Raw genomic sequence first — 25,781 nt, 5'->3', positions numbered from 1 at the left:
GCATAGTCCACAGAGCACATCACACTTCAGAGCAAGTAATTACCTTTGAGAGTCTTTTTGAGATGAGATAAGAGTCCCCCAAGTCGCTGGAGGTCAAAATAATCCACTTTCCCATTATAGAAGAGCTGAGGAGGGATATATGCATCTAGGAGAAAAACAGACAGATATATATTAGAGAGATGATCAAAGAACTAATTTTTATTAACTTCAAATAATTGGGACGACTGTTTATAACTGTTTATTTCATGTATATATGGATCTTTAACATATCAAAAAGTGACCTACATAATGACAATATAGAATACATTCAAACCATTGTAAAACAGTAGCACAGAATTGACACGTTCCAAAAAAATTCAAAATGGAATAAAAACAGCCCTTTAATCTTCAGTTATTAAAATCCTATCATTAAAAACTTTTTAAAACAGCTCAGCAATTTCAAGTCATCAGGACTTAAAGAACTCAGAGGAAGTCAGTCCCAAACAGCCTGTTTAAACATTTGTAATGTTAAAAGCCTGTTTAAATATTTGTAATGATGCTACTTGTTAGAAAAGGAGCTCCACAGACTGGGGACCATCAATGAGTTAGACCAGCTTCTCTAACCACAATACCATCATCTTATCCAAATTAAGTTCCAAAGTACCACCCTACTCTATCTCAACTATCCTCTCTTTAAAAGACAGGGGACCTACTAAATGTGCATTTCAAAATAGCACAGTACTGAAAACAAGTACCAAACATGAAAGGCTGGAAATGCGGTGTCAGTACCCACTTGAAAAACTGTATCATGACTTGCATGGTGGTAAAGAGAGTTTTCTTCTACAGGTTTTTTTCTGCATTCTCAGAAGAAATTCAGTCTACAGGTTATGTTCATTCTTGGACTGCAGGGGTGCTTCATGTGGGATGGTAAGGTAAAAGCTTCTTTATATGGCTTCTTAAGTCTAGGCAATGTGACTAACTGTATCTCCTAATATGAACCTGAGATCCACAGGAGATACTCTTTCCCCACTCCCACTACCTTCACAGGTATACAGTGGTACCCCGGGATACGAATGCGCCGCCTTACGAAATTTCCGGGTTACGAAAAAAATCCATAGAAAAAAACTGTTCCGGGTTACGAAGGTTATTTCGGGTTACGAAAAATTTTTTGGTGCTTTTCGGCGCTTTTTCGCACGAAATCGCGGCTTTCGCTATTAGCGCCTATGGCTTTTTCGGCTTACGAAGGATTTCGGGTTACGAACGCGGCGGCGGAATGAATTAAATTCGTAACCCGGGGTACCACTGTAGTTGGTGGGTGGTGGGTACTTGAGAGAAGGCCTTCTCAGACTCTGGAGCTCCCTCCCTAGGGAGGCTAAAATTGCCTTCTTCTTGCTGTGCTTATATGCAGGCAAATCCTTTTTTTTTTTTTAAGAGTCTTGAAGGCTTTTAAGGAAAGGGCTGTAAGAACTGCATTGTTTTAAATTGCCTTGTTTTCACATTAAAATCTTTTTGAAATTTGTTTTTTAATATGCTTATTAGTTTAATTAAGTTTACTGTTGTTTTGGAGGTATATTTTTAATTGTAATCTGTTTAATGTGTAAACCCCATCTTCGGGAAAAGATGGAATATAGCTAAAGTTGTATCTACTCTTCAAGTAAGTAGCCTTAAGTCTACGAAACTTCATGTTACCAACTTCTGTTTTTCAGTTAGTCTCAAAGGTGCTGCAAAATCTCTTTGCATAACTAAAATTGATGATGATTTTTATGGTGATACCTGTGAGGGTGTATGCGCTTTCAAGTCACCTAGAACCAATTTTTAAAAGTTATCTTGAACATTAGATTGCGCCTTCAAATACCACCCAGTCTCTAAATTTACATTAGGGGGGGAGGAGACTAATCCTTACTGAAAAATCAGTTACCCACCAAAACAACCATTTATAGTTGTGTATTTGTAGAAATGGTTTTGCTGACATCACTGTCCTACCTTCACTGTTCAGTGCTGAAGGATTCTTCACCTTGTACTCCTCCCAGTAAAGTCTCAGAGCAGAGATGAGCCGATGCAAGAAACATACCATATATTCTGGAGGGCACAGAACAGTCAGATTCTAAAGACAAAAGAAAAGTACAACATTCCTCTGCTGTTAACACTGCCAATGCAAGAGCCAGATAGCGAATTCTACCTTCTCAAGACTTGTATGATACACACATCCCCTGCTGATAGTGTTCCCCAGGCAGCACAGAACATTTCCACGAACTGACAAAGTCAATATCTATCATTGAATCTTACCTACTTTCAAACAAGAAACAGTAAGCAGGCATTTTCTGTGCAAAGCACAGTAATACTGTACATCAAGAAGAAAGAGGCCAGGTCAACTTGATAGCCTAAAGGCATGTTAGCAAGTCTCAGTAAGCACACTTCCCTCGTTGTCAGACAAGACTGGCTTCTGAACAAGAGAACTCTACAAGTCAGAAAGGAACAAAATGTACATATCTTTGAGTTCTCACTGTGTTACTGACAGCCTTTAAGTCATGGTGGGGTTTGCTCTTCTACGAAAGAATTATAATTCTATGTGGTTAATAGAGTTAGTAAACAAAGGAGTCAAATTTTCATGTGTCTGATTACTGCACAAAATGTAGTTTGTTTCTGCTGGTAATGGGAGGGGCAATGAATTAGGTAGTTAGGTTAAAACTTATATTCTGAAATTTTGCTCAGCTATACAAGAGCCTCATTTCCTCCATCTACAGTGCGCCTGTGCCACACGTGGGCGCACTACACACACCTTCCTGCTTACGCGGAAGCCATGTGACAATATAAACAATGGTGCATGCGCCCATGGCACACGCTGCCACGCTGTGCACACACACCATTGTTTCCTATGGGGTGCGAGTATACGCAGATTTTCTCTCACCTAAGGAGAGGGCCTACTGTACTGTGATGTCAACTATTTTCTATTGGATAATTACATTTCTACAGGAAAGTAATGTGGAGTCTCACTTCCCTAATTAAGATTTCTGTTTAAGCATTCACCATCAGTGTATTGCCTAGAGACATATATTCCCCATATTTACTGTTTTTATGAAGTTAGTCTTATGATAATGCCCATCTATGCCATTCCCAGTGACTGTGAACCAAGCTGCACACAGATAATCAGCTCTTGGATTTATGTATGTAACTCTTTTCCCTTGATAATTTAACTACTAAAGGAAAATAGTTACATACCTTTCTCTTAGGGGAGATACCTTTTGCCGGGTGAGTTAGAAAGGTGTCAAAATGCTAGAATTTCCAGGAATCACATATATTTAAAAGACAGAGCTCTTAATACCTTTATTATCTCATTCCTGTTCTGGTTCAGTATTGCTGGCATGAATTTTAGGAAGGACAAGTTGATGATAGATCCAGAAAAGTAAGACTCCTAGTTCCCTAGTTAGGGAAAATTGTATGTTTATGTAAGTGGCAAAAAACTACAGTTGGCCCTCCTTATAGGCGGGCTTGCCTTCCACAGCTTTGAGCTTACGCTCAAAGGCAAGCACCAGCAGAAACACCGCGAGCATGTGCCCCATTATTTTTTATGGGGTTTGAGCAGGGATCCAGAACATATCCCCTGCATATGGAGAGGGCAGACTGTATTTACTAAGGGCATAAACATTTGTTAGGTCCCCTAGCTGGTTGTTGTATTCCAAAGATACTTAGATGTAACTTGTTTTTCTAACTCTGCAGGTTCTTATGCTAATTAGCTGGAGAGGTGCTCCAAAATGTATGATATCACAATTGCCTCATGCAATTCTTCTTGGTCAGAATAAATAATTTCTTTTTCTGTTAAACCTCATCAGCACTTTGGCCACTCGGGCACCCAGGGTGCATTCTTTCCCTGGGAGGTGGGAGGGAAAAGCAGATTTATTTGAGCTTATTCATCACTTCATTTCCCACAGAGGAACAGAAAAGAGAGGGCACAGGGACTACACAAATAGGAACTGGGAGTTACTGATTGGCTAGACTTCATTTTCCCAAGGTCTGAGGACAGAGGAAATATCTAGATAAGGCTCAACAGCCAACCCTTTGTATGAATCTTTGCCTATTTCATTATTATTTGTTTAAATTGTTGAGACATTCCCTTCATTCTACTTCTTCATCCATTATCCTAAGAAGGGAGTCAGCTGGGAACAGAGATGCAGGGAAAGAAAGAAAACTAGACTGTACCAGACAGACTTGTCATTGCTAGTCAGGGAACAAAACAACGAGAACACAATGAAATGACTGATGAGTGTTCCTACTGTACAAATCCCTGAATTAGCAAGACCAGTGTTGCACCTTGTTACAGAAATGGAATGCCATATTATCCTTCTTCAAAAACAGGTTATTAAACTTCACCACCATTTTGGTGAACAATCAGTGAGTGGAAGTTGTTTGAAAAGAAAAGGCACCAGACATGCTAATCTGCAAAAGAAAACAGTTACTGTAAAGGTCACGAGTTAATGTAGAATTCATCAGCACAAAACTCTGAAACGGTTAGTAAGTTAACCAAGTATAAATGTTATCCCTGCTGCAAATATGTCTGGAGCATCATGAAAAACCACATCTTTTATCTAATAACACAGACAGAACATTCTTCATAAGAGAAAGCACAAGACTTGTTCAAATCCACTGTGATGATGCTAATCTGAACTTACCCCTCGGTTACTAGCATTTTCCTGAAGAAATTTGCGGAATTTATTTAGAAAGATGTATCTCGATGCTCCTCCCTGAAAGAAGCAAGACCTAGTGTTCAAAGTCAGCTGAGTTCTATCAAGGTGAAAGAAATTCCTACAATTACAGTATCTCTGTTTTGCTTGATTTTTGCTTACTTCATCATTTAAAGTGTAAGTTACCTTAGAAGTCATGCATTTTCTTCCTTACTTACTGGTATAACTCCTCCATCACTTCCTTGTTTTTCAAAGTAAACTGCAAATATTTTATCCACCACTGTTATGTTTTAATATTTTGAATGGCAGTTTTAAAATAATTTGGATTTAGATTTTATCTGGGAGATATGTGAAATATTTGGGATATTGTGCTATAGACTGTTTTGTTGTTGTTTGTGATTGTTTATTTGCTATGAAATGTCCCAGACATCCAACTAAGTTATCTTGACAGGGTATAAATAAAAGTAAAACAAATGAACTCCTCAACAGCTGCAGTATCAAGTGAAAGGTTCAGCAGCATCACAGAGTGAATGCCACAAATGGATTTCTTATATTACACATAGTAAATTCCTCCTCCATGGAGGCAGGTGTCAACTCAAGGAAGCATTTTATACATTGTTTACCCATGTTTTAAGAGTCCTATGTAATATTAATTCTCTAAAATTATATTCATATTCTAAGTTACCAGAGAGATCATGAGATACTAGCATAATAAGGCATTGGGAAGAATTATTATCTTTAGTCTGTGTATTCTTTATCAAACATACAATGTTGATATTCAATGTTTACAATGCTATATTTACTAAGGCAGGTGATCCCTGAGGAAAGAGGTTATCTGCATATAGAGCTTGAACAAGATAAACAGGTGCTTTGTGATTTCATATTACTTGTATTCTTCTGCATTCTCTGTGCCTCCTTCTGAGCTACTGTATTTAGGTTCAATGGCTTATACAACATATAGAATTAATTGCTAAGAGCATATACTACAGAAATTATGCGGGATGCATGGCCTTGTAGATTATGTTGAAATGCATTTCCCATCATTCTGCAACATTGGCTATGATGGCTAAGGCTGATGGGAGCTGCAGTCCAATGATATCCTTAGGGCCAAATGTGTCTTTATGTCTGCTCCACAGTATACAGGAAATCTTGGTTACTTAAAATTCTAAGCTAAGCTAAATTCTAAGTGACAACCAAGAAGCCAGTGAGATATATCTTTCAAAATTAAGTAACATGTTTGATTTATTTAACACATAAAATACAGACTCCAGAAAAAGGCTCACCATTATCTAGTGCACAATACATCAAGCCTAAGTATATTAAGAATCAGGCTGTCAGCAATGAATCTGGCACTGCATGACAACACATGGATTTGGCTTCAGGTAAGAAGCAGACACAGCAATCTGATGAAAAAGTATAACAGAATAAAAGCAAGCAAATATTCAGAAGGGTTTTTTGCATACCTTGTCTACAAGGTATTTCAATTGTCCTTACCCCTCCATGGTCTTTATTGTTTAACAGTAACTTCAGTATCTGCACTTGGAGTTCCTCCACCACTGAAAATGGAACAAACACAGCCACTATAAACATTGCATCAGGCTCAGGTACGTTGCTGTAGAAAAACTAACAGTGATTACATACAAGCCCTGAACAGAAGCCCTCTGAAAAAACCCACCTGTTCAGATTTTACTTGACCTCATTTTGATGAATAATTGTAAGAGACCACATTCCACAATACAGTGTTCTGAATGACAAAAGGAACAAACCCTCATCAAAGTTATCAGTGGGAAGTTTACATTTATCCTTTAGAAGGAGGACTGAGTTTATCAGTAGAATACAGGCATAGCTCAGATAACAAAGCCTCAGACAAAAATGAAGCTCCTTTTTACAAAAGGTTTTTATGCCCCAGCCCCCTTCCTTCCTTCTTGTATTTTATCTAGCTGGATATTTTTTCAACAGTATTGAAACTGGGAGGATGGTGAAGGAGCGCTGGGGAAACACATGCTTTTGATTAAGGTTGCAGAACTATGCCTGCAGGAAGCAATACAATCAAGCTTGAGCTCAGAAAGACAGAATTCTATTCTAGCTTGTCCTACTGAGATTGTGTATGTCTGCCTATGACAGGCAAAGTGAACAGCAGCTACCTCCAGAAATCTTTATTGAGCATATGGGAATAGCAAAATAGAGAAAAAGGGACTATCTGTCATGGTCCAGGCCTCGGAGGGAGAGAAGAACCGCTGGACTTATTCCCCTTCCATTGCCATTCCTTTCTCCTTTCGTGTCATGTCCTTTTGAGATTGTAAGCCTGAGGGCAGGGAAATGGCACTCTGAAATCCTTTCTGGACACCATGAGGGACAGCCCCCATTGTCCCCAGTGGCAGCGCATCCTGAAGTCCCATGTATTTTGGTATCCAGAGGGGGTGGTCCAGAACAGATCCCACTGTACTTTGTTAACGGAGGCAACAGTTGTCCCGCTAGATTTGCAAGTTAAGCATTTGTGGATTTGATTATTCAAGGATTACTGTATTCATTTTTGCCCTATGCCACTTAAAAAGGGACCTTGAAAACACTGGTGTCACTGGGAGAAAATCAAACTGGCAAGATGATTGGGCCTGGTCGTGCAGATGGGGGTTGGGGGGATGAGACAGGTGTCTCTTTTCTCCCTCCTCCTTTCTCCCATCCCATCCCATCCCATCCCATCCCTACCCCATCCCCTTCCTCCTCTCTTGCCCAAGTGAGCAGGCAAGCAAAGGAAAGCAAGCCCATGGGACAAACCCATCTACCCAACCAATGCAGGTACTTTTTGTGTCTGTCAAATGTGGTTTGCGAACCCTAGAGATATTCACAGTTTGTCCACTCTCATGGAGGTCCTGCTTCCCTACCCCCCACAAGAGCTGAGAGCCAACTGTACTTGTCTTTGGGAGTAGGAATGTCAAAGGCATTGATAATATAGTAATGCCCATTTAGTGGCACATATTTTTTTCTCCAGACTCTGAAGAATATCACACCTCAGTATACATGAGAATAGATGCACTGACAGATAACAGTAATGTATATTCTGTAATGCCAATGAGACTCCGAATTTCATAGTCTCACTCTGATACCTTCAATGCGTTTCTTGAGCCGCTGACAGCCTCTTTCATATGCTCGTCTCCTCAATCTTTCCTCAGCACTCTCTTCCTTGACTTCCTTAGTCTCTTTGCCCTGTTTTTAAAGATGATAATAGACAGATTTGTTATCAAAAAAGCCCAAAAAAGATGTGTTCACAAGACTAGGAAACATTAATAAATGCCAACACAGCTGATAGGAAGATGTAATCTAGCAAGGTTCTAAATGGACACTTAGGCAGGTTACAGACCGCCATAAGGGGCGTTCTTAGGATGTCCCCTTTTGAAAAAGGGGCGTCTCTTCCAGACACCCTTTACCCTGTTATGGACAGAGTCCGTAACAAATGGCGGTGGCCATTCCACACAGCCGCCACCATTTTGACGTAACAGACACTCTGCGTCCGCATGTTGCGGCCCGGAAGTGACGCCGCAAGTGCATGCTTTGGCACTTGCGGCGTCTCTTCCGGGTTGCCGGAAGGAGCACGATTTTTGTGCTCCTTCTTTGCAGCGCGGAGGAGTTGCGTGGTTTGGCTGCTGCGACTCCTCCGTGCTGCAACCAGAAGCGGCCCGAGACCGTCCCTTTTGGGCAGTCTGTAACGGGCCTTACACAACTTATTTTGTGCAGAATATACCGAAACAAGGCAGATGTCACAGCTTTTATGCTATGATCAAAAACAACAACAAGGCACATGTCACAGCTGTTATATTATATCCTTTAAATCCACAAGCTGGTGATACAATATTGCTTACCTCTTTGTTGAAGCGGTTTGGCCACCAGGTGGTGGGAATCAGTTCTTGTAAACCAGCCTCTTCCACACGGAGAGGGCTCTTGATATAAAAAAACACAACTGAGCGTAGCACATCAAATCTGAAATGGGTTAAGGGAGCTGACAGGTGGTTATGAGCCACACAAAACAAAATTGCAATAAGATTAACTCCACACATGAAAATTTGTGAACAGTAAGGCCTCCCCAAAGGTACAGTGACAATATCATGCAGCCAGTAAGATATCTGGGGAAAGTTAAACATGAGATAGACCATCGTGAGATAAATATTTGCAAGTTTTTGTTAATTTTCAGTAGCTCCAGTCAAAGAGAGCATTGAGGCATTTAGTCATCCTACTGTCATCTATGTTGAGACAAGACTGTATGTATTCAAACCTACTGTTGTGCTTTGCTTGTACATAATTATCACACTCTGCTGAGTTAGAAGTCATGCCTTCCACGTGGTATGGTAATTATGAATGACAGGAAATGATGGGAATGATTATTTTTTCCAGACTGAGATGTGAAAATTATAGAACTGTAGACTTAAAAGGGACTGCAAGAGCCATTCTAGTCCAACCACCCCACACTGCATTAAATCCAGAGCTAAAGCATTTCTGATTATCCTTCCAAGCTCTGTATAAAAAATCTTCAGCAAGAGTCCACACCTTCCAAGGCAGTCTGTTAGACTGTCAGACAACTCTTATCATCAGAAAGTCCTTCTTAATGTTTAGCTGATGTATCCTTCCTTGTAATTTAAATCCACTTGTTCAGCTCCTACCTTCTAGAAGTGAAGAAAACACATTTGTTCTACTTTATATGGGACCACACTTCCAAATAGTCAAATGAGTTTCTGATCTTTGAAGGAACTTCTCATATCACCTCTGAATTGTCTCTTCTCCAGGTTAAACTTGCCCAGCTCCTTCAACCATTCCTCATAGCATTTGGTTTCCAGACCTTTCTCCAGCATGTTAGTATGCTCCTTAAATGTTAATAATGTTCTTTTGTTACAGGCATTTATCAGTTATGTATAGTGCTGGCAAAGATAATGGAAAGCTAATTATCCCCGGAAGTGATAAAAACAGGCTATGCATGTGTGCAAAACCAGGATGCCACAGCAGCACAATTAATATAATCATGACCTTCTCATTAATTCCACAGTGAAGATGCTGCCAAATAAGATACACATACACATACACTTGTCCCTCTACATTCATGGTTTTGACGCTCACGGTTTTGATTATTCACAAGGTCAAAGCTGCTATGCATGCACCCGCTCCTTTTCCCCTGCCCACCCCTCCCTTTAACTGGATTCCGTGGGGGGGGGGGAATTAATCGCAGTTTTTTTCACATTCATGGGGGTCTTGTGCCACTAACCCCCCATGAATGTGGACGGCCAAGTGTATACTTTCTGCAAAAGTTACTTCTGAGAGAGACATCTTAAGTGCATGTGCAAGTAAAGAAAGATTAAGGTTCCACTTAGAAATGGCAACAACCAAGGCAATTGAAAATTAGGTTTCAGATAGCTCTGTGTGAAGCCATGAGAAAAAAAGGAACCCCTTCTCATTAACAACAATGTGATAATTCTGCAGTTTATGCCTTAAACTCTTCACAGTTCAAGTGAATTTGCATCATCAAGAGATTTAGAGAACTGTGAAAGAACAGAGATACAAAAAAGGATACAGCACATTGTGGAGCAGGTACTTCCTGGATTTTTCATGCTTCAGGATAGCGATGGTGAGACGAAGGTAGTGAATCTGGACAGAGAACAGAAGGGATAATCAAGGTAAGCTACAATACTCAGTGCACCACAGCTTTCAAGATAGCATATAAAGAACATTTTACATTTAAAAAGGAGTAGCCAGACAAACAGAGCTGCTTTCCTCACTGTATAGCCCTTGCTAGAGTTTACTGCAGTGACACAAATAATAGGACTTACTTGTAAACCTAGATCAGGAACAATGGGAGAGAAACGGTAAGCTCTGAGCAAGGACATCAGCAGCTGCTTGAGGCATTCGTTCACTTCATAATCCTAAGTAGAGGAAAAACACAGGCTAGAAAATACTGGAGTCAATTAGCCCTCCTGGAGAATGCAAGTGGCTAGAATGGCAAGAATAAATGAATGAATGAATATAAATATAAAGTAATAGTAAATAAATAAATAAATAAATAAGAAGGGAAACCATGAGAGCCCCAAAGGCTCACCTCCATGAGAAGCCACATGAGATCCAATAACTGTTGAATAAGTGGGTGTGCTTCCACAGCCCCTCCCCCTTCTAGGATGCTGAGTAAGAAGTTCATGAGCACATCTTCTACCAAGTAGACTTTGCACTGCAAAGAAAGAATTTTAAAATCAGCATGTCTGAGGAGTAAATTGATTATCATGTTGCACCACAGACAATCAGGGTCAGTCATGAGACAATAAAAACAATTCTCATGATCAACTTCGGGTATGCCCGCAACAGCTATTCCTCCCCAGCATGCATTTAAAGAGCTACAGACCTAGTCCTCCCTTCATCATGTTTCATTCAATCACTTTCAAGAATGTGTGGTTCTTCATTAGAAAAATACTTTTCCTGCCATGTGGGGCTTGAGATGTCAACACAGGCACCGTATATAAGATTACTCCCTGTTGGGATATAGAGTCACAAGGAAAATGTACAATGTGGGTTTTAATAGTAACCAGGCATAAGAGGGTTACTGTGAGCCATAATGATTAGGCATTTAAACAGGAAGTGGCATCAAAAAGATATTCAACAAGTGCTGTAAAGTCCTGTAGGATGCTGCCAGTCCGAGAAGTCCCTCAGGCACAGTGGCTGGATCCTTTGTGGCGCCAGAGGGAGAGGCAAGGCCTAGTAGGCCTCACAGAGCCTTTGCTATAGTGACAAGCATTTTACTCAGTGGGTTGTTACTAGTGTGGATGGTGTCGATGTATATATTGTTGTACACAGTGGAACTTCTAAGAATAAAAGCCTCATCTAGAGAAGTTTACAGTGTCTCTTTGCTCATTGAGAAAGGGAGAGGTGTTTCTCCAGCTCACAAGCTGCTGACTACATTCACGAAGGTGGAAAATCTGGTGCCAAATGTTGACGTGTTGCTTCACATGCTGCGCAACATCAGAAGTGTTTTAATACTCCTTTCATTGCCAGTGAATCTATTCACCAGGAGATGGGATGCAATTTTACAGGACAAACTGCAACATTTTCTTATGAGTGAACTGCTGATAGGAGAGGGTATGTAATCTGCAACCTCTTCATGAAACAGCATATACATAGATAGGTAGCTGTTAGGTACAGGCAGCAGACTGCCAAATGAAGCGGTGGTCTGGAAACTTCCCCCACCAATAAATATATCGCCATAACTTTGTTATGTACAACTGGCTGCATATATTCAAAGAACAGCAAAAATCAAACCAGAGGCAAACTTAAAAATCTTGCTTCCTCTTGACCTATCAGAAACTGGTTCGTGTCACTGCTCCAATTATGAGGGAAGAGATTAATGACACCACACACCTCAAATCCAGCAACTCTAGTTGAATAAATCATGCTGCAACATAGCTTTCTAAAAACATGAGCCAGAAGGACCAGTACAGAAGATAAGATGGTTTGGCATCTTCTTGCTTCCTCTGATTCAGACACAGATTATAAGGGCCACGCTCAAGAGGAGAGCATATGTTTTTCACACTAAACTGTCATCCTTCGGCCTGTGAGGGAGTGAACAGGCAGACCCAGCTCCACCAGGGCTAGCCTGAAGAAAGAGAGCCCTCCCTCCACGATCGATAGCTGTCATCCTTTGGCCTGTGAGGGAGTGAACAGGCAGGCCCAGCTCCACCAGGACTAGCCTGAAGAAGAGCCCTCCCTCCATGATAGCTGCCATCCTCCGGCCTGTGAGGGAGTGAACAGGCAGGCCCAGCTCCACCAGGGCTAGCCTGAAGAAGAAGAGCCTGAAGAGAATAACCACCGGACCTCATCCCCTTTCCCACCACCATTCTCTTCTCCTTTTGTGTCGTGTCTTTTAGATTTTAAGCCTGAGGGCAGGGAACCGTCTAATTAAAAATAATAATTGTAAACTGCTCTGATAGCCTTTAGAGCTGAAGGGTGGGGTATAAATACCTTAAATAAAATAAAATAAATAAATAAATAAATGCTTCAGTTTCCAACCTGGGCATATTCAGAAAGAGCTGGGAAAGACTCCTGTCGGAAACCTTGGAGAGCCACTGCCAATTAGTGTAGATCAGTGGTTTTTAACCTGTGGTCCACAGTCCCCCAGAACACCAGGATGTCCTCACAGGGGGACCACTAGAAGGACCACCTTCTCCCCACAGTAGAGTGCCCATTTTACAGCAGGCAAGGCAAAAGCTGGCTGGCTGGGCCTGTGTGTTTCTATTCAATCTGCTTCACCTGCAGGGAAGAAGGAGAAAAAAATTCTCTCCCCTGCAGTGCCTCTGAGAGAAGTGGGGTGTTCTGTGGCAACAAAAGTTATTTAAAGGGCATCCCTGGTAAAGAAAGGGTTAAGAACCACTGGTGTAGACAATTCTGGACTAGAAGGACCAATGGTCTGATTCAGTATAAGGCTGCTTTCTATGTTCCCTGCCTGAGCTGCTATGAATTTAGTGACAGAAGACAAGCACAGGTCCTCCTACGATCAGGAAAATAATTATTCATATCTCTCAGTACTGTAGGGATAAGATGCTAATATTACTACAAACTTGGGAGTAAAAGCTGAAGAAACTCACCATAAGGGGTGCAAAATTGTTAAAAATGTGTGCCAGGGTGATGAGTACTGTTGGTTCTCCCTGGAGCTGCCAAGTGGAAGAATCTCTATCAACCAGCTTCCCTTCCTAAAAAACAAAATGCAGGGTTACACACCCTTTTAAACAGGCTCTAATTTCACTACAGTGCATTTTTGCTTAGATTTGTGGGAGCCCTCGGACAAACCTCTAGTTCAGTAGTACATCTTGATTCCGCAAAAAAGGTGTTAAATTCAGGGATATTTCTACAGTTCCATATTCCTCCTAAGTCAGATTTGGTACCACCTAGACTAGAGCTGGGGAATTTATGGCCCTCAGGTGTTGTTAGACTCCATCTCTCATCAGCTTTAGCTAGTCTAATGAATGATGATTAGGGAGTAATAGCTCATCAATATTTGGAAGGTCTGAGTGTTCCAGCCCTGATCTAGGTAGGTATCATAGGACTGCTGCTGACATCCAGTCAAAGTATTATTTTGTGTGACTTCATCATACTTATCAATTCCCTATCCCCTCTTGATTCATTAGCTGCTTTGAATGTGTATTTCTGAATGGCAGGGAGTTGGACTACTGAATGGCCCTTGTGGTCTTTTCCTACTCTATGATTCCATGAAATTTGTGCAAAAGGGAGAGAACAATATTCAGTACAATAATGTCATGTCATTTTGTTTTGTTTTAGTAAACACTGTTGAACAAATAGGATTTGACAGCAGCCATGCATGCCCCCATGACCCTTGGTTTTCCAACATTTCCCTTCCATTTTAGCCATTCACATCCAATACACCAATGCAAATTCGGTTTTCACAGTTTGTATTATCATGATAGAGAGACATATCACACTAATTTTGATTTCTTATTTGCACTCAAAAAGCTAAAGCCAATGTCACACCAATGTGATGGAACTTTCTTCTTCCTGCCTCCACAACCTTGCTATGTCCTAAAAACCAGCTCCAGAGGCTTTTTGCACACTCCAGAGAGCATCTTTGGAGCACATGTGTGATTTCTACAGGGAAGAAAGATCACCCTCTCCTCATTCTGTTGAAGGAAGCAGTTCTGTCAGCAGCTACACCCCAACAGATTTAATCTACATGCACAAGCAGACTTCTGCAGATACAAACATCAATTTTTATAACTCTTCAAATCTTCAAACTGAGATACTGGGTTGGTATACAAAAGGAATGCCACATAATTCACAACCATTTCCCCAATTGAGGTAACTTATTTTTTTCTACAGGAAAAATAATTTAAATGAGTGAATTGATATAACTTGGTGATACAACTAAGGTGATGTCTGGGCAGGTTCTATACCCCTCTGGTGCCATCCATTAAGAATTAAACTTATTCCTATCAGCACAATCCAATCATGGGCACTCCTACTCAGTCAGCGGAATAGGACAGAACTAGCTTTTCTTCCTAATATAGGGAGCTATTTCTCTAAGGTTTTTTGGGAAAGCCACAAAATTTGTCACCAGAGAGCAAGGGGGAAACTCATTCTTAGAAGTGGCTATGTGTCTTCCTCTTACAGCATCATTAGTAGCTCCCATTTTTGTAACAACCACCATTTTATAATTCACATGGCTCAGCATGACACTACATCCTAGGTGATATGGGGGGTGAACAAAGAGAAAAGTGGCTGCTGAAATATTAAAGAGGTCTGTAGTTGCTGCTACCACTGCATACATCAGAAGTGGCAGTGACAAGAGGGCACAGAGAAAAGGAGACACAAGCCACCATGTCACGAACTGTGAACAACACCTTCTAAATGTGATTATGAATTTCTTGCCATATTAAATGATAGCAGAAATTTGCTATCCAGATACAAATCAACAAAAAACCTGAACTCAACGGGCATTATTTCCAATAGCTACATATAGAATTAAAACCAAAGATATACAGTGGTACCCCGGGTTACGAAAGTAATCCGTTCCGTGGAGCCCTTCGTAACCCAAAATCTTTCGCAAGCCGAAATTGCCATAGGCGCTAGCGCTGGAAGCCGCGATTCCGTGTGAAAAAGCGCCGAAAAGCACCAAAAAAAATTTTCGGAACCCCAAAAAAAAACGTAACCCGAAACAGTTTTTTCTAATGGATTTTTTTCGTAACCCGGAAATTTCGTAAGGCGGTGATTTCGTATCCCGGGGTACCACTGTAGCTGTGTTAGTCTGAAGAATCAGTATGTAGCTACAAGATCTCTCTACATATAGAATTATATTGTTAGACACTCATTTCTAAAATTTTGTGAATACCAGAGACTCTTTCCCTAAAGATATTCACCTGGCTTCATCTCCCCACCCTGTACTCTTCTTTCAACAACAGACAAAACCTTTTATTTATGCCCAGGCCTTTAAACTGATTAGTTTTATACTGTACTAGGGTTTTATTGATACTTCTTATTATGTGTATAATTGACCTATATTTTACTGTATTATTCTTCATAAGAAGATCTGTGATCTGAAAATTTTGGTTGACGGGCAGCTAATAAGTACTTAATAAAATAAAACATTCCTGGTTTAATAAATTCCATGTGAAATCAGCTATAGACAAGAAAAGTCTCAATAAATTTAGTAATGAAAATGTGATCTTACCGAAACATCTATTTCAATATTAATAACATTTTTCAGGTATCCCAACAATTTGTGGGCTTTTACAAGATCTGCAGCTGGTTTATCTTGTAAGGGCCGATACCCCTCCACTGGATATGTATGAAATTTTAAGGAAAAAAGCCCATATATATATAGATTATATGTACTTCATTCATTGGAAGAACTACTTTCACAAGCTTTGCTTTCATCTTGTATTCCAAGAAAATCTACCACAATCACAGCTATTTCACATGCTTCCATGTTATGCACCACAGCTGCAAAGCATTATTATTATATTTATTTATTAGTATAATATTGATTATATTTATTTATTTATTTATTTTCCACCCTTCTCCCAAGTCTGGGACTCAGGGTGGCTTACAACATTTAAAAAAGTACAATTAAAACATACAAAAATAGTACATTAAAACAGAATTAAATTACTGCAACTATTAAATTAAGCATCAAGCACATCATGGACTTGAACAAACACTCAAAGAAAAAGAGCTTAGAACCCTGCTTCCTCCTCGTGAATGTCACCTTCTTATTATTCTACACTAATACTAAGTTTCATGCAGACTGAAATAGTCTGAAGGCAAAGTTGTGCAGCTATCCAGTTTAGACACAATTGTGCTCATTCCATACAGCCCCCGCCATACTGCACTCTCACAGTCCTATATGGAGGACTCCATACCTCGTGATGAGCCACAGCCTTCATTTAAATGCTTTGGAGTACTCTCCTCTCACTTGAAACTGTATTAACTGTAAACTTATGTGCTGGTTTAGGAATTTTGCCACCTATTAACTCAAGATAATAACACAGCCATCAAATAACATCTTTAGCATATTTTTAAAATCAAATAACCCTGAGATTACTGAGATACATTTATAGGAAGTATGTTGAGAATGCAGTATTTAAATAGCATTTTCTTAAATATTATTATGGCTTGAAACAGACAGGCCAAAAGAACTGCAGCAAGACCACTGTGGTGCCATTTACACTATGGCCACAGCGACTGCATGCACCTGGCCCAAATACGTGCTGCCACCACAGGCTTGAACCAGGCCACCAAAAAGGAGCAGATTTTTCTGCTCCTTTTGGCCAATCTTTTGGAAAGACATAGCGTTGGCACAGTTTCCACCCGCGTTCTGGATGTACGTAATCTAAACGCTACACTGTAAATTCAGCTGGAAACTGTATCATTTGGCCTGTCCGTTTCAGGCCTATGTCAATAAGAATCATAGGATCACCAGAAAAGTATAGCTGGGTGTGGGGTGGGGGTGGGACTGTATATAGAGATGCTGGTGTTTCTTTGAAACAATCTTCCCCGAGTTTGGCGAAAATTACTGTCAAAGGATATCTGAGTGGGCGGCTTCCAAAGTTAAAAGCAACTGATTCCTTGAATGACAGACTGATGGCAGGGAAGTAAGCCATTCCAGAGCCTCGTGAGATATTATCAAAAGCAGTCCCTAGAGATACGCCATTTCTGAAGAAGAATAGAAAGAGGAAGATAAATCACTAAAGAGCTTATATACATTATAGCACAGAATTGTAAACACAAGAGAATTATGTCTCTGGCACAACAGAAAAGCAATAGGAGTCATAGTCCAGTGGGATTTCTTTTGCATTGCATTTCAATGCCACTGAAAATAAAAGCAAACTTTGATCCCCAAGTGCAGAATTCACCCACTGCTAGGTCTTAATTTTTATTTTAAAAATATCTAAATTAGCATTGCTAGAACTTTATTCATCAGCAGCACTTTTAAAGAATGCTATTCAGTCAGTCAGCGACTCAAACTTGCCTTATTTTCTCTGCAGAAGCATAAGTGTGTCAGAAGAACAGTTCCACCATGTTTGCCAAAAGTACTCATCATTTTGCACAATAACTATCATGGCAAACAATGATCACAGATCACATCTTAATGTTCATTGTTTTCCCAATCTTCAAAGTCTGGAATTTTATATTAGCAGGAGTCTGTGTGTTTTGGGTTTTTTTTCTTTTCCTTTCCAATTCCAGTTCTACAAAAATATTTTCCTGTTTATAAACATCCTAACATACAAATGGCAAGTATTGTTGAATTCTCATTCTAAATTTGACTGAAAAAAATGCAGTGTACCAGAGGAGAAGACAAGAGAGCAACAAAATCTCTTATTTTCTGAATAAAATAGCTATTTCTACTGTCTCCTGACAACAAAATGGTACCAAATTTTAAACCAATTGAGATACCTAAATACAAAGTATATTTCCACAAGACTGCAAAGCTTAAGGGAAGCACTCTCTGACCTCTGCTATCAGCCATGGAGAGAAAGCCAGTGGCAAGAACAAGACCACCCTCATCCCATAGCAGAGCAGATACAGGAGCTTGGTTTCCTTCTCCCAAACAGAAGAAAAACTCAGTTAAACTAATCAGTTTCTCCAGGAGTCCAAACCAGTAAGGAAGTACACTCTGGCTCTTCCACTAGTCTGAACTCTTTAAAAAATGGATTGTGCGTGAATATGGGCACACAAACACCTGAAGACAGGGATATGCATTTATCTTTATTAGACGACACTGTTGATATTATATGAGTTCAAGGAAGGCTACTTGAACTTGTTAGCTTTCTTCATCCTTTCCTATTTCTTTTCCCCCCTGGGGATAAGAGCGATTTTGTCTTTTATTTTTGTAAAGTATTTAGAAAATATTAGATTCGTCATAAAGGAAACATTCAGAAATAAAACATTAGAGCTCCAACAAACAATTTAAAAGCAGTGATGCAAGAAACCTTGCTGAACCCAGCTTTAGCAGAGAATTGTGATTTATCTCTTGGTGCAGCTTAATTTTAGCCCTCAATGAATATATTTGGGATATGAAAGGACAGAATACAGCAAACAGGCAAAAACTTGAAAAGGGCCTATAAGAATACTTACAGGCAGAAGGAAATGTTTCCCTCATCCACATCTATCAAACAGCTGACAATGTCTCCTGCTGCCCAAGACTGCAGAAAAGAAAAATTATGTGAGATTAGTGAAGCATGTATCCAGTTTTGGTAGAATATTGTCAAAACCATAAAGAATGTTTCTAAATCAGTGGTTCAAGGCCTTCCAGAAAATATTACCCACTTCCATCATATCTCATTCCAAAGCCCAATCACCTTTATCCCTTCTATTCCAGTACAACCACTCCCTCATCATCCCCTTCTCCTGCTTATTACAACCTTTAGAGTTCTAAATATTCATTACAGCAAGCTGTGGATAAAAAATAATATAGAGACAAATGAGGTTATAGGATGTGTATACAAAAGCAGAGTGATGATTGCCATGGCTACATGAGGGTGGGTATATACATATAACCATAGGGGGCAGCCTGTGTGGAGTATGTACCAAATCAAAATGTGGAAGATAAAGTTCCCTGAGGTACAAGGATAAAGGGCTGAGTCTTGAAAGGAGTGCAGAAAGCAAATCTATATGTGATGCAAGTGAGCATGCATACATGTTCCTGAGCACATTGAGGAAACTCAGAGAGAGCCTATTGAACCAGCTCTCCCTGGTGTATCCAGAGACAAATAAGGCTCCTTACGAATGTCACTTAAATATATCTGAGCCTGAATCACACTGTTTCATTGGTTCATTTAAAATAGAGATAATATACCTTGTTTCTGGCTGTACAAGTGCAACAGAGATAAGGCTTAACCAAGTACTACAGAATTCATGGAATTTTGATACCAAGCAGCAAGAATTAAACAGCAATCTATGCAAGCAGTGTAACTATATAAAGGACTTCATCAGATTTTGGGAGGTTATTGGCTTTCAATTTCTATAACAAAGAAACCTATGGAGTTGCTAAATATGCATCTTTAAATTGTCTGAAGTAATGTCAAATAGAACAATGTTTCTTAAGCTATCTCATATGGTGGACAAGCCAGGTTATTTCTTCAGTGAGCCAGTGGCTGGCACCATATTTATGCCCACTGGCTACAACTGTTTCTTTCTTTTCTGAAAACTCACTGCAGAAAGGAAGCCAATGACTCACAGGCCAGCACTGGTCCACAGACCACTACTGTAAGTAGCACTGATGAAGAAGATGGGGCAAGCTGGTGGAAGGAGGAAGGGACAGGTGGGAGGCAGGGAATAGAAGGGGTGATTGTTGCTGTTTTTGGTTTAAATAGAATGATAAACAAGGGAGGCCAGAGACCAGGGATATGGCAACTGGCAGTGGTTTCTACCCAGCTGTAGTGATGGGTACAAACTATGCTGCTAGGAGTGTAGGCAGGAACAAGACTGGTTTTCCAGATGGGTTGGTCCCCCATGTGGGAACTGGAAGATGTTTCTATTTTTTCTGACTAATAGGAGCAACTGGGAGGAGCAACCCAACGTCAGTCCCGTTTAACCTTCCAGGAAGGTAGTAGCTCTTCCTCTCCCTAATAATCTCCAAAGACACACTGCCTGATCTGCAGGTTAGAAAAGGGGAGCTGTTAAGTCCAAATGAATTAACTCCAATAGACTATAAAGCAACCTGCCCAGAGGAAGACAACTAAAACAGTGACAGATCTGGAAACCATGAAACCATGCATTATGAGGACAGGCTTAGGGAGTTGGTTATGTTTACCCTGGAGAATAATAATAATAATAATAATAATAATAATAATAATATCCCGCCTCTCCCTGTATTGGATTGAGGCGGGTAACAGCATACAAAAGTAAGAACAATAAAATCAATAACACAGAACAATAGATGCAATGAACTCTCGATTCCAACTCCCTCCCCCCCCTAAAATTAACGTTAAAAGCAGTTCCCAAACAATGGGTGATAAAATCAGTTAAAAAAACGAATCAGTTTGAAGGGAACAAGTTTAAGCAAATGGATAGTGAGATTAGAGGGTCTGTTTGGGAAGGCCTGCTGGAAGAGATCTGCTTTTATTGCCTTCTTAAAGGCCTCCAAAGATGTTAGTTGGCGGATCTCATCTGACAGATCGTTCCAGATTTTTGGAGCGGCAGAGAAGGCTAAGAGGTAATATGACAGCCCTGTTTAAGTATTTGAAAGGATATCATACTGAAGATGGAGCAGGTTTGTTTTCTGCAGCTCCAGAGAATAGGACCCAGAGCAATGGATTCAAACCACAGGAAAAGACATTAGGAAGAATTTCCTCACAGTAAGAGCTATTTGACAGTAGAATATGCTGCCTGGGAGTGTGGTGGAGTTTCCTTCTTTGGAGGTTTTTAAACAGAGACTAGCCATTTGTTGTGGGTACTTTGACTGTATATCCCTGCATGCCAAAGGACTGGACTTCGGTGGCCCTTGAGGTCTCTTCCAACTCTATGATTCTATGAACCAGTTCTACAGGATGTTCCAGTCTTCACTGCTGGGAAAGAACTAACTTAAAGGATGGTGGTCTCTCTTTATTTGAATATTTTTAAACAGAGGTTAGTCAGCCATCTCTTAGGAGTGTTTGTAGTAAGGTGGACCCAGGTATAGAGAGGACGGCGAGGATAGAAGTGGAGCAGGTGGGAGAGGGAGAAGGAAAGGGCTTGGGGGAGGAGGAGCGAGATGAGCAAGGAGGCGGTCTGGAGACGGAGAGAGAAAGAGAAAGGTGGGGCGAGAGAAGGATAAAAGGAGAGGGAGAGTGGTGCGCGGGAGGCAGAGGACGTCGCGGAAGAGGAGGTCGGGGAGCTGCGGTCGAGGCAGGGATAGGTCAGGTAAAAAGGAGTCCGGGTAGGGAAGGGGTGCCGGTCACCCTGCAGGCCCGTCCTACGTTCAGAAAGCGAGGACCCCATCAAGGGATAGAGCTAAGGGACCCCCGGACGGAGGGAGAGTTCAACTACTCGGACGAGGAGTTGTGGGAAAAGCCGACAACCGGAGGGTTGGAGGACAAGTGGTGGGACGAGAAAGGTGAAACCTGGGAGTCTGGACCCCGCCCGCTTACCAAGGAAAAGGCTGAGACTGAGCCACTAGAGAAGTATTGTGCGGAGCGTCGGAGACAGGAGGACAAAGGCTCCAATTCACCGGGAGAAGTATCCCTCAGAGATTCTACTAAAGACTTGTAGTTCTCTATTTTGTTTATTGGCCTGAGGCCTAGTTGTTGTTGCACTGGAAAGAAAGTTGTTGCTTGAATAAACACTGTTGCAGAGAAACACGTGCCAAGTAAGTTTGTTACCCACGTGGCGTTGATCATGCAGCCAGGCACGCCAGCCCCGCCCACAGTGTTTTAACAGAATATTTCCACATGGCATTCCCACATGGTTGGATTAGATGGTTCTTGGGGTACCTTTCAAATCTATGGCCGTAAATACACAAGCTTTTATAGGGTAGTGACTATTTCATCAGATATATGAAGAGAGTCATAATGCTGCAAGGTGTATATTTGTATGAAGAGTTACCTCTATGTGCATCTAACTACACCTATATCACATATGGAAGAACAATAGTTTCACATGCAGATTGCATTCAAAAAACCAAACTGCTAGCATCTCTAGGGAAGGCTAGGAAAGACCCATTACAAAACCTCAGAGCTTCAGCCAGTTAAAGTAACAGTGGCCTACATACTCTAGACTGGACAACAGATCCCGCCTGATCATGGAAGCTAAGCAGAGTAAGCCCTGGTTAGTACTTGGATGAGAGACCACCAACTATTACCAGGTGCTGTAGGCTATACTTCAGAGGAAGGAACTGGCAAAACCACCTCTGATTATTCCTTGCCTAAGAAAACCCTATGAAATTCATGGGGTTGTTATAAGTTGACAGGCAATTTGAAGGCACATACACATACAGTGAATGAAATGGACCAATTATCTAATTTAGTTTAAGGTTGTTCTTCCTAGGTTTCTAATTCTGGAATGATGTCAGATAAGAGACATGAAGATTATACACCTAGTTTGCTTCTTTGGCAAGAAAATAACTGAAGGTAGACACTCACTTTACCATAGTTGGTTGTGGTCACATTCCATTTACGCACTCGATTCCCATCATAGGCATATGAATCAGGAGTGTCTCCAACTCCCTCCTATATAAAATGAAAGCCAAGAAGGTAACCTTAATCAAATCTATTTGGACAATTATTATGATTTAGCATACTTAAGGACTACCTTTTGAAGTGATTGTCCACATTTTATTCTACAGCTAAGAATTCTGAATAAACATTAGGCTTTAATATGACCAAATAGTTTACTATCACAGAATATCTACAACACAAGAGCAAAGAAGTTTATCTTAAAAGTTGAGTATTTCAGCGCTTGATGTACTTGTGCTTTAGAAATGTGTTTTCATGGTGCTGATGCCTTTATTCCATTAAATAGGAACGTTGGGTACTTACCGTGACACGTTCATTTCCTGCAGAGAAGGGTCCTGGCATCCTGTAATCTGGGTTTAGCTCCTCCTATTTGCTCCTGTAGGCAGGGACAATAAACAAAAGACCAGCCCCTATATAGGGAGGAGCTAGCCCCCCTGAGCCTCAGTCAATAACAAGCCAAGCGACTAGTAAGGTAATCAAGGAACTGAACTTTAGTAACATCAGCTAAGGGTTAACTAGAACACCTTAGAACAAACTAGTCCAAGAACAAACAAGAACTCAGAAAAACCAATCCAGCAACAAGAAGAAGAACAAGGCAGGTCCACCAACAGGCAGGCAGGGTCGGAGGCCGCAGGCAGCACCCGGGTGGGCAGGATGCCAGGACCCTTCTCTGCAAGAAATGAACATGTCACGGTAAGTACCCAACGTTCCTTTTCCCAGCAGAGAGGGTCCTGTCCTCCTGTAATCTGGGATTTACAAAAGCCCTCTCGAACTGGGAGGGAGGTGCTGCTAGGAGACTGTGGCCCCCGACACAATCTGTTGGAGGAACCTCCTTTCAAATGACGCCTCTGCGGACTGAGACACGTCCAGTTTGTAATGTCTTATGAAGGTCGAAGGCGACTTCCATGTGGCCACCCTGCAAATATCTGACAGGGAGGCGCTAGTGGTCAAGGCCGCAGAGGTAGATGCACTCCTGGTTGAGTGCACCATCAACCCCTCGAGTGGAGTGAGATCAAGAGTTCAGTAGCTCTTTTGAATACAAGACCTGATTCACCTACTCAGAGTCGAGACTGGTACCTTGCACCCCAAAGAGCCCAGGCGAAAGGACAAGAACATCTCAGATGACATTAAGGTTGAAGTCCTCTTGATGTAGATTTTGAGGGCTCTGCACACATCCAATGTGTGCCAGGTCTTTTCCAAGTCCTTCTTAGGATCGGGGGATGTCTGAATGGGATTTGAAGCAACCCCTTAGTAGAGAAACCTGATTATATTGTTTTAAAACACTCATGGAGGAAGGGGAGTTTCTCTCCCCATGGAGAGGAGTCTGTCTGTTTGTTTTTGATAAGAATTTTTCTTAACCCCCTGTATTAGTGAGAACCATCTCATGGAAGAAGCTGTTTTTTGTGTTTTTTTAGTTTCTTCCCTTTAACAGACATCTCTCCAAGAAAGAAGGGAAGGCAAGGGGAGCCACATCTTGTGAGGCTAGCTGACTGAGGTTCACTGTGTTTTATAACAGGAACATAATCCTTTTGCCACTAAAATGGAGTTTGGTTGGTCACCTTAATCCAATATATCTATCACCTCATATGAGATGTTTTACCAAAGATCCTCAATGCATGTAAGCGTTAGAGGTCTGCTGAGTGACCAGAGACCTTCTCCTTGCTTGAGTCACCCTGTTTATTAGCATTTAAATGAATCTGTATTGTTAAAGCTTATGCTCTTAATGAGCAGTGCTATGGCTGATAACAGTTTGCACAAAGGAGGTAGAACCATGTGCTCATCCTATGTCTTTGGCTGTTCTACCTAAGGCAAAAAGGTTCTGGACCTAATGGAGACAGTGATGGAGGCCCATGAGGAGGCAAGAAAAGTCATCATGTGGCTTTTATGGCTAGCCCCTTCCCTTGTTGAATGAGTTTCCAGGCATCTTCTCTGGCCTGGAAAAAAGAGAGGGGGGTGGGCAGAAACAGCACAACTCAAACCTCATGGGCTAACAGTAATAAAAAGAACACCAGAAGGGTTAACCAGTATGCCCTCCTTTACTTGCCCCATCAAGGGAGGCTGCCTGGGCAGTGGCTTATTCCAAGCACTGAGGAAACTGCTCTTAAGTTAGCAGTGACTGAATACCATTGCTAATCATGGGTAGATAGCTGCATATGGCCTGTAGTGTAGCCCTGATACTCACAGGGCATTTTGTTTTATTTATGTTTAAAACAGCCCCAACTTCAAGCTGGGGTTTACAGCTTAGCCCTTTTAATTTCAGGCAGGCTTTATAGTAACCTGGCTGCATGATAGAAGCTAGCTTGGTCCTCAACTCCCTCCCACTTGCATAGGTAGCTGGGAAGGGCAGAGGGACTGCTGTGGGACATGGCTCTACATTTACCTGAGGTAAGTCTGTGTCCTGAGAAAGGATAATCTCTGATGGAAAGGAGAGGCCAAGCGCTCAAGCTTTTCTCTCAAGAGTGCCACGGTTTGGGGCAGCCAAACACAATTGGGGGTAAAGGGAACTCTCCACCCATGATATCTACAAGTGGTTTACCCCTTTTTGTTGTTGTAATTTTTGGGGAGGGAACACAGGAGGATTTGTATCCATGTGGTCTCTCAAAGAATCCTTGGGTTGGAAGAGATCCCAAGGGCCATCCAGTCCAACCCCATTCTGCCATGCAGGAACTCTCAATCAAAGCATTCCTGATAGATGGCCCTCCAGCCTCTGTTTAGAAGTGGGTGGCAGAGGCCATGCTCTCTCTGGAGTGGACATGAAACCATTTTGTGCTTTTTTGTGGGATGCTCTGTGGCAGCCAAAAAAGACCATTTTAGAGTTGGAAGCTTCAGCTCCTGCTGGGCCAATTCTAGCCTCCTTTACAGCCATGTGTCTGTGCAACACAGAGGAGGAATCCTCTGCCTCCTTACACACCATCTCATTATAGGAATTCAAAAGGAATGT

The 25,781-nt window shown here is 41.3% G+C and overlaps 1 protein-coding gene across 5 annotated transcripts in view; it reads right to left on the bottom strand.

Annotated features, from left to right (window-relative positions):
• RNF123 (ring finger protein 123) overlaps window positions 1-25,781 on the bottom strand; it is a 152,785-nt gene that overhangs the window by 108,775 nt on the left and 18,229 nt on the right. For all 5 annotated transcript variants that reach the window (XM_042452202.1, XM_042452206.1, XM_042452207.1 and 2 more), the window contains exons 8-21: window positions 22,748-22,834; window positions 18,765-18,832; window positions 17,217-17,342; window positions 15,859-15,973; window positions 13,265-13,369; window positions 10,735-10,860; window positions 10,469-10,561; window positions 10,213-10,286; window positions 8,516-8,633; window positions 7,763-7,862; window positions 6,153-6,214; window positions 4,647-4,718; window positions 1,963-2,083; window positions 44-145 (exon numbers count right to left, since the gene is read on the bottom strand). In XM_042452202.1, coding sequence (XP_042308136.1) covers window positions 44-145; window positions 1,963-2,083; window positions 4,647-4,718; window positions 6,153-6,214; window positions 7,763-7,862; window positions 8,516-8,633; window positions 10,213-10,286; window positions 10,469-10,561; window positions 10,735-10,860; window positions 13,265-13,369; window positions 15,859-15,973; window positions 17,217-17,342; window positions 18,765-18,832; window positions 22,748-22,834 — 1,369 coding nt within the window. The remainder of the gene's footprint in view (window positions 1-43; window positions 146-1,962; window positions 2,084-4,646; window positions 4,719-6,152; window positions 6,215-7,762; window positions 7,863-8,515; window positions 8,634-10,212; window positions 10,287-10,468; window positions 10,562-10,734; window positions 10,861-13,264; window positions 13,370-15,858; window positions 15,974-17,216; window positions 17,343-18,764; window positions 18,833-22,747; window positions 22,835-25,781) is intronic.

This window comes from Sceloporus undulatus, chromosome 2 (assembly GCF_019175285.1).
Source record: "Sceloporus undulatus isolate JIND9_A2432 ecotype Alabama chromosome 2, SceUnd_v1.1, whole genome shotgun sequence".
In the NCBI taxonomy this organism is placed as follows: Eukaryota; Metazoa; Chordata; class Lepidosauria; order Squamata; family Phrynosomatidae; genus Sceloporus; species Sceloporus undulatus.
The sequence above is the reverse complement of the archived record's forward strand: the minus strand, read 5'-3'. Positions and strand labels throughout refer to the sequence as shown.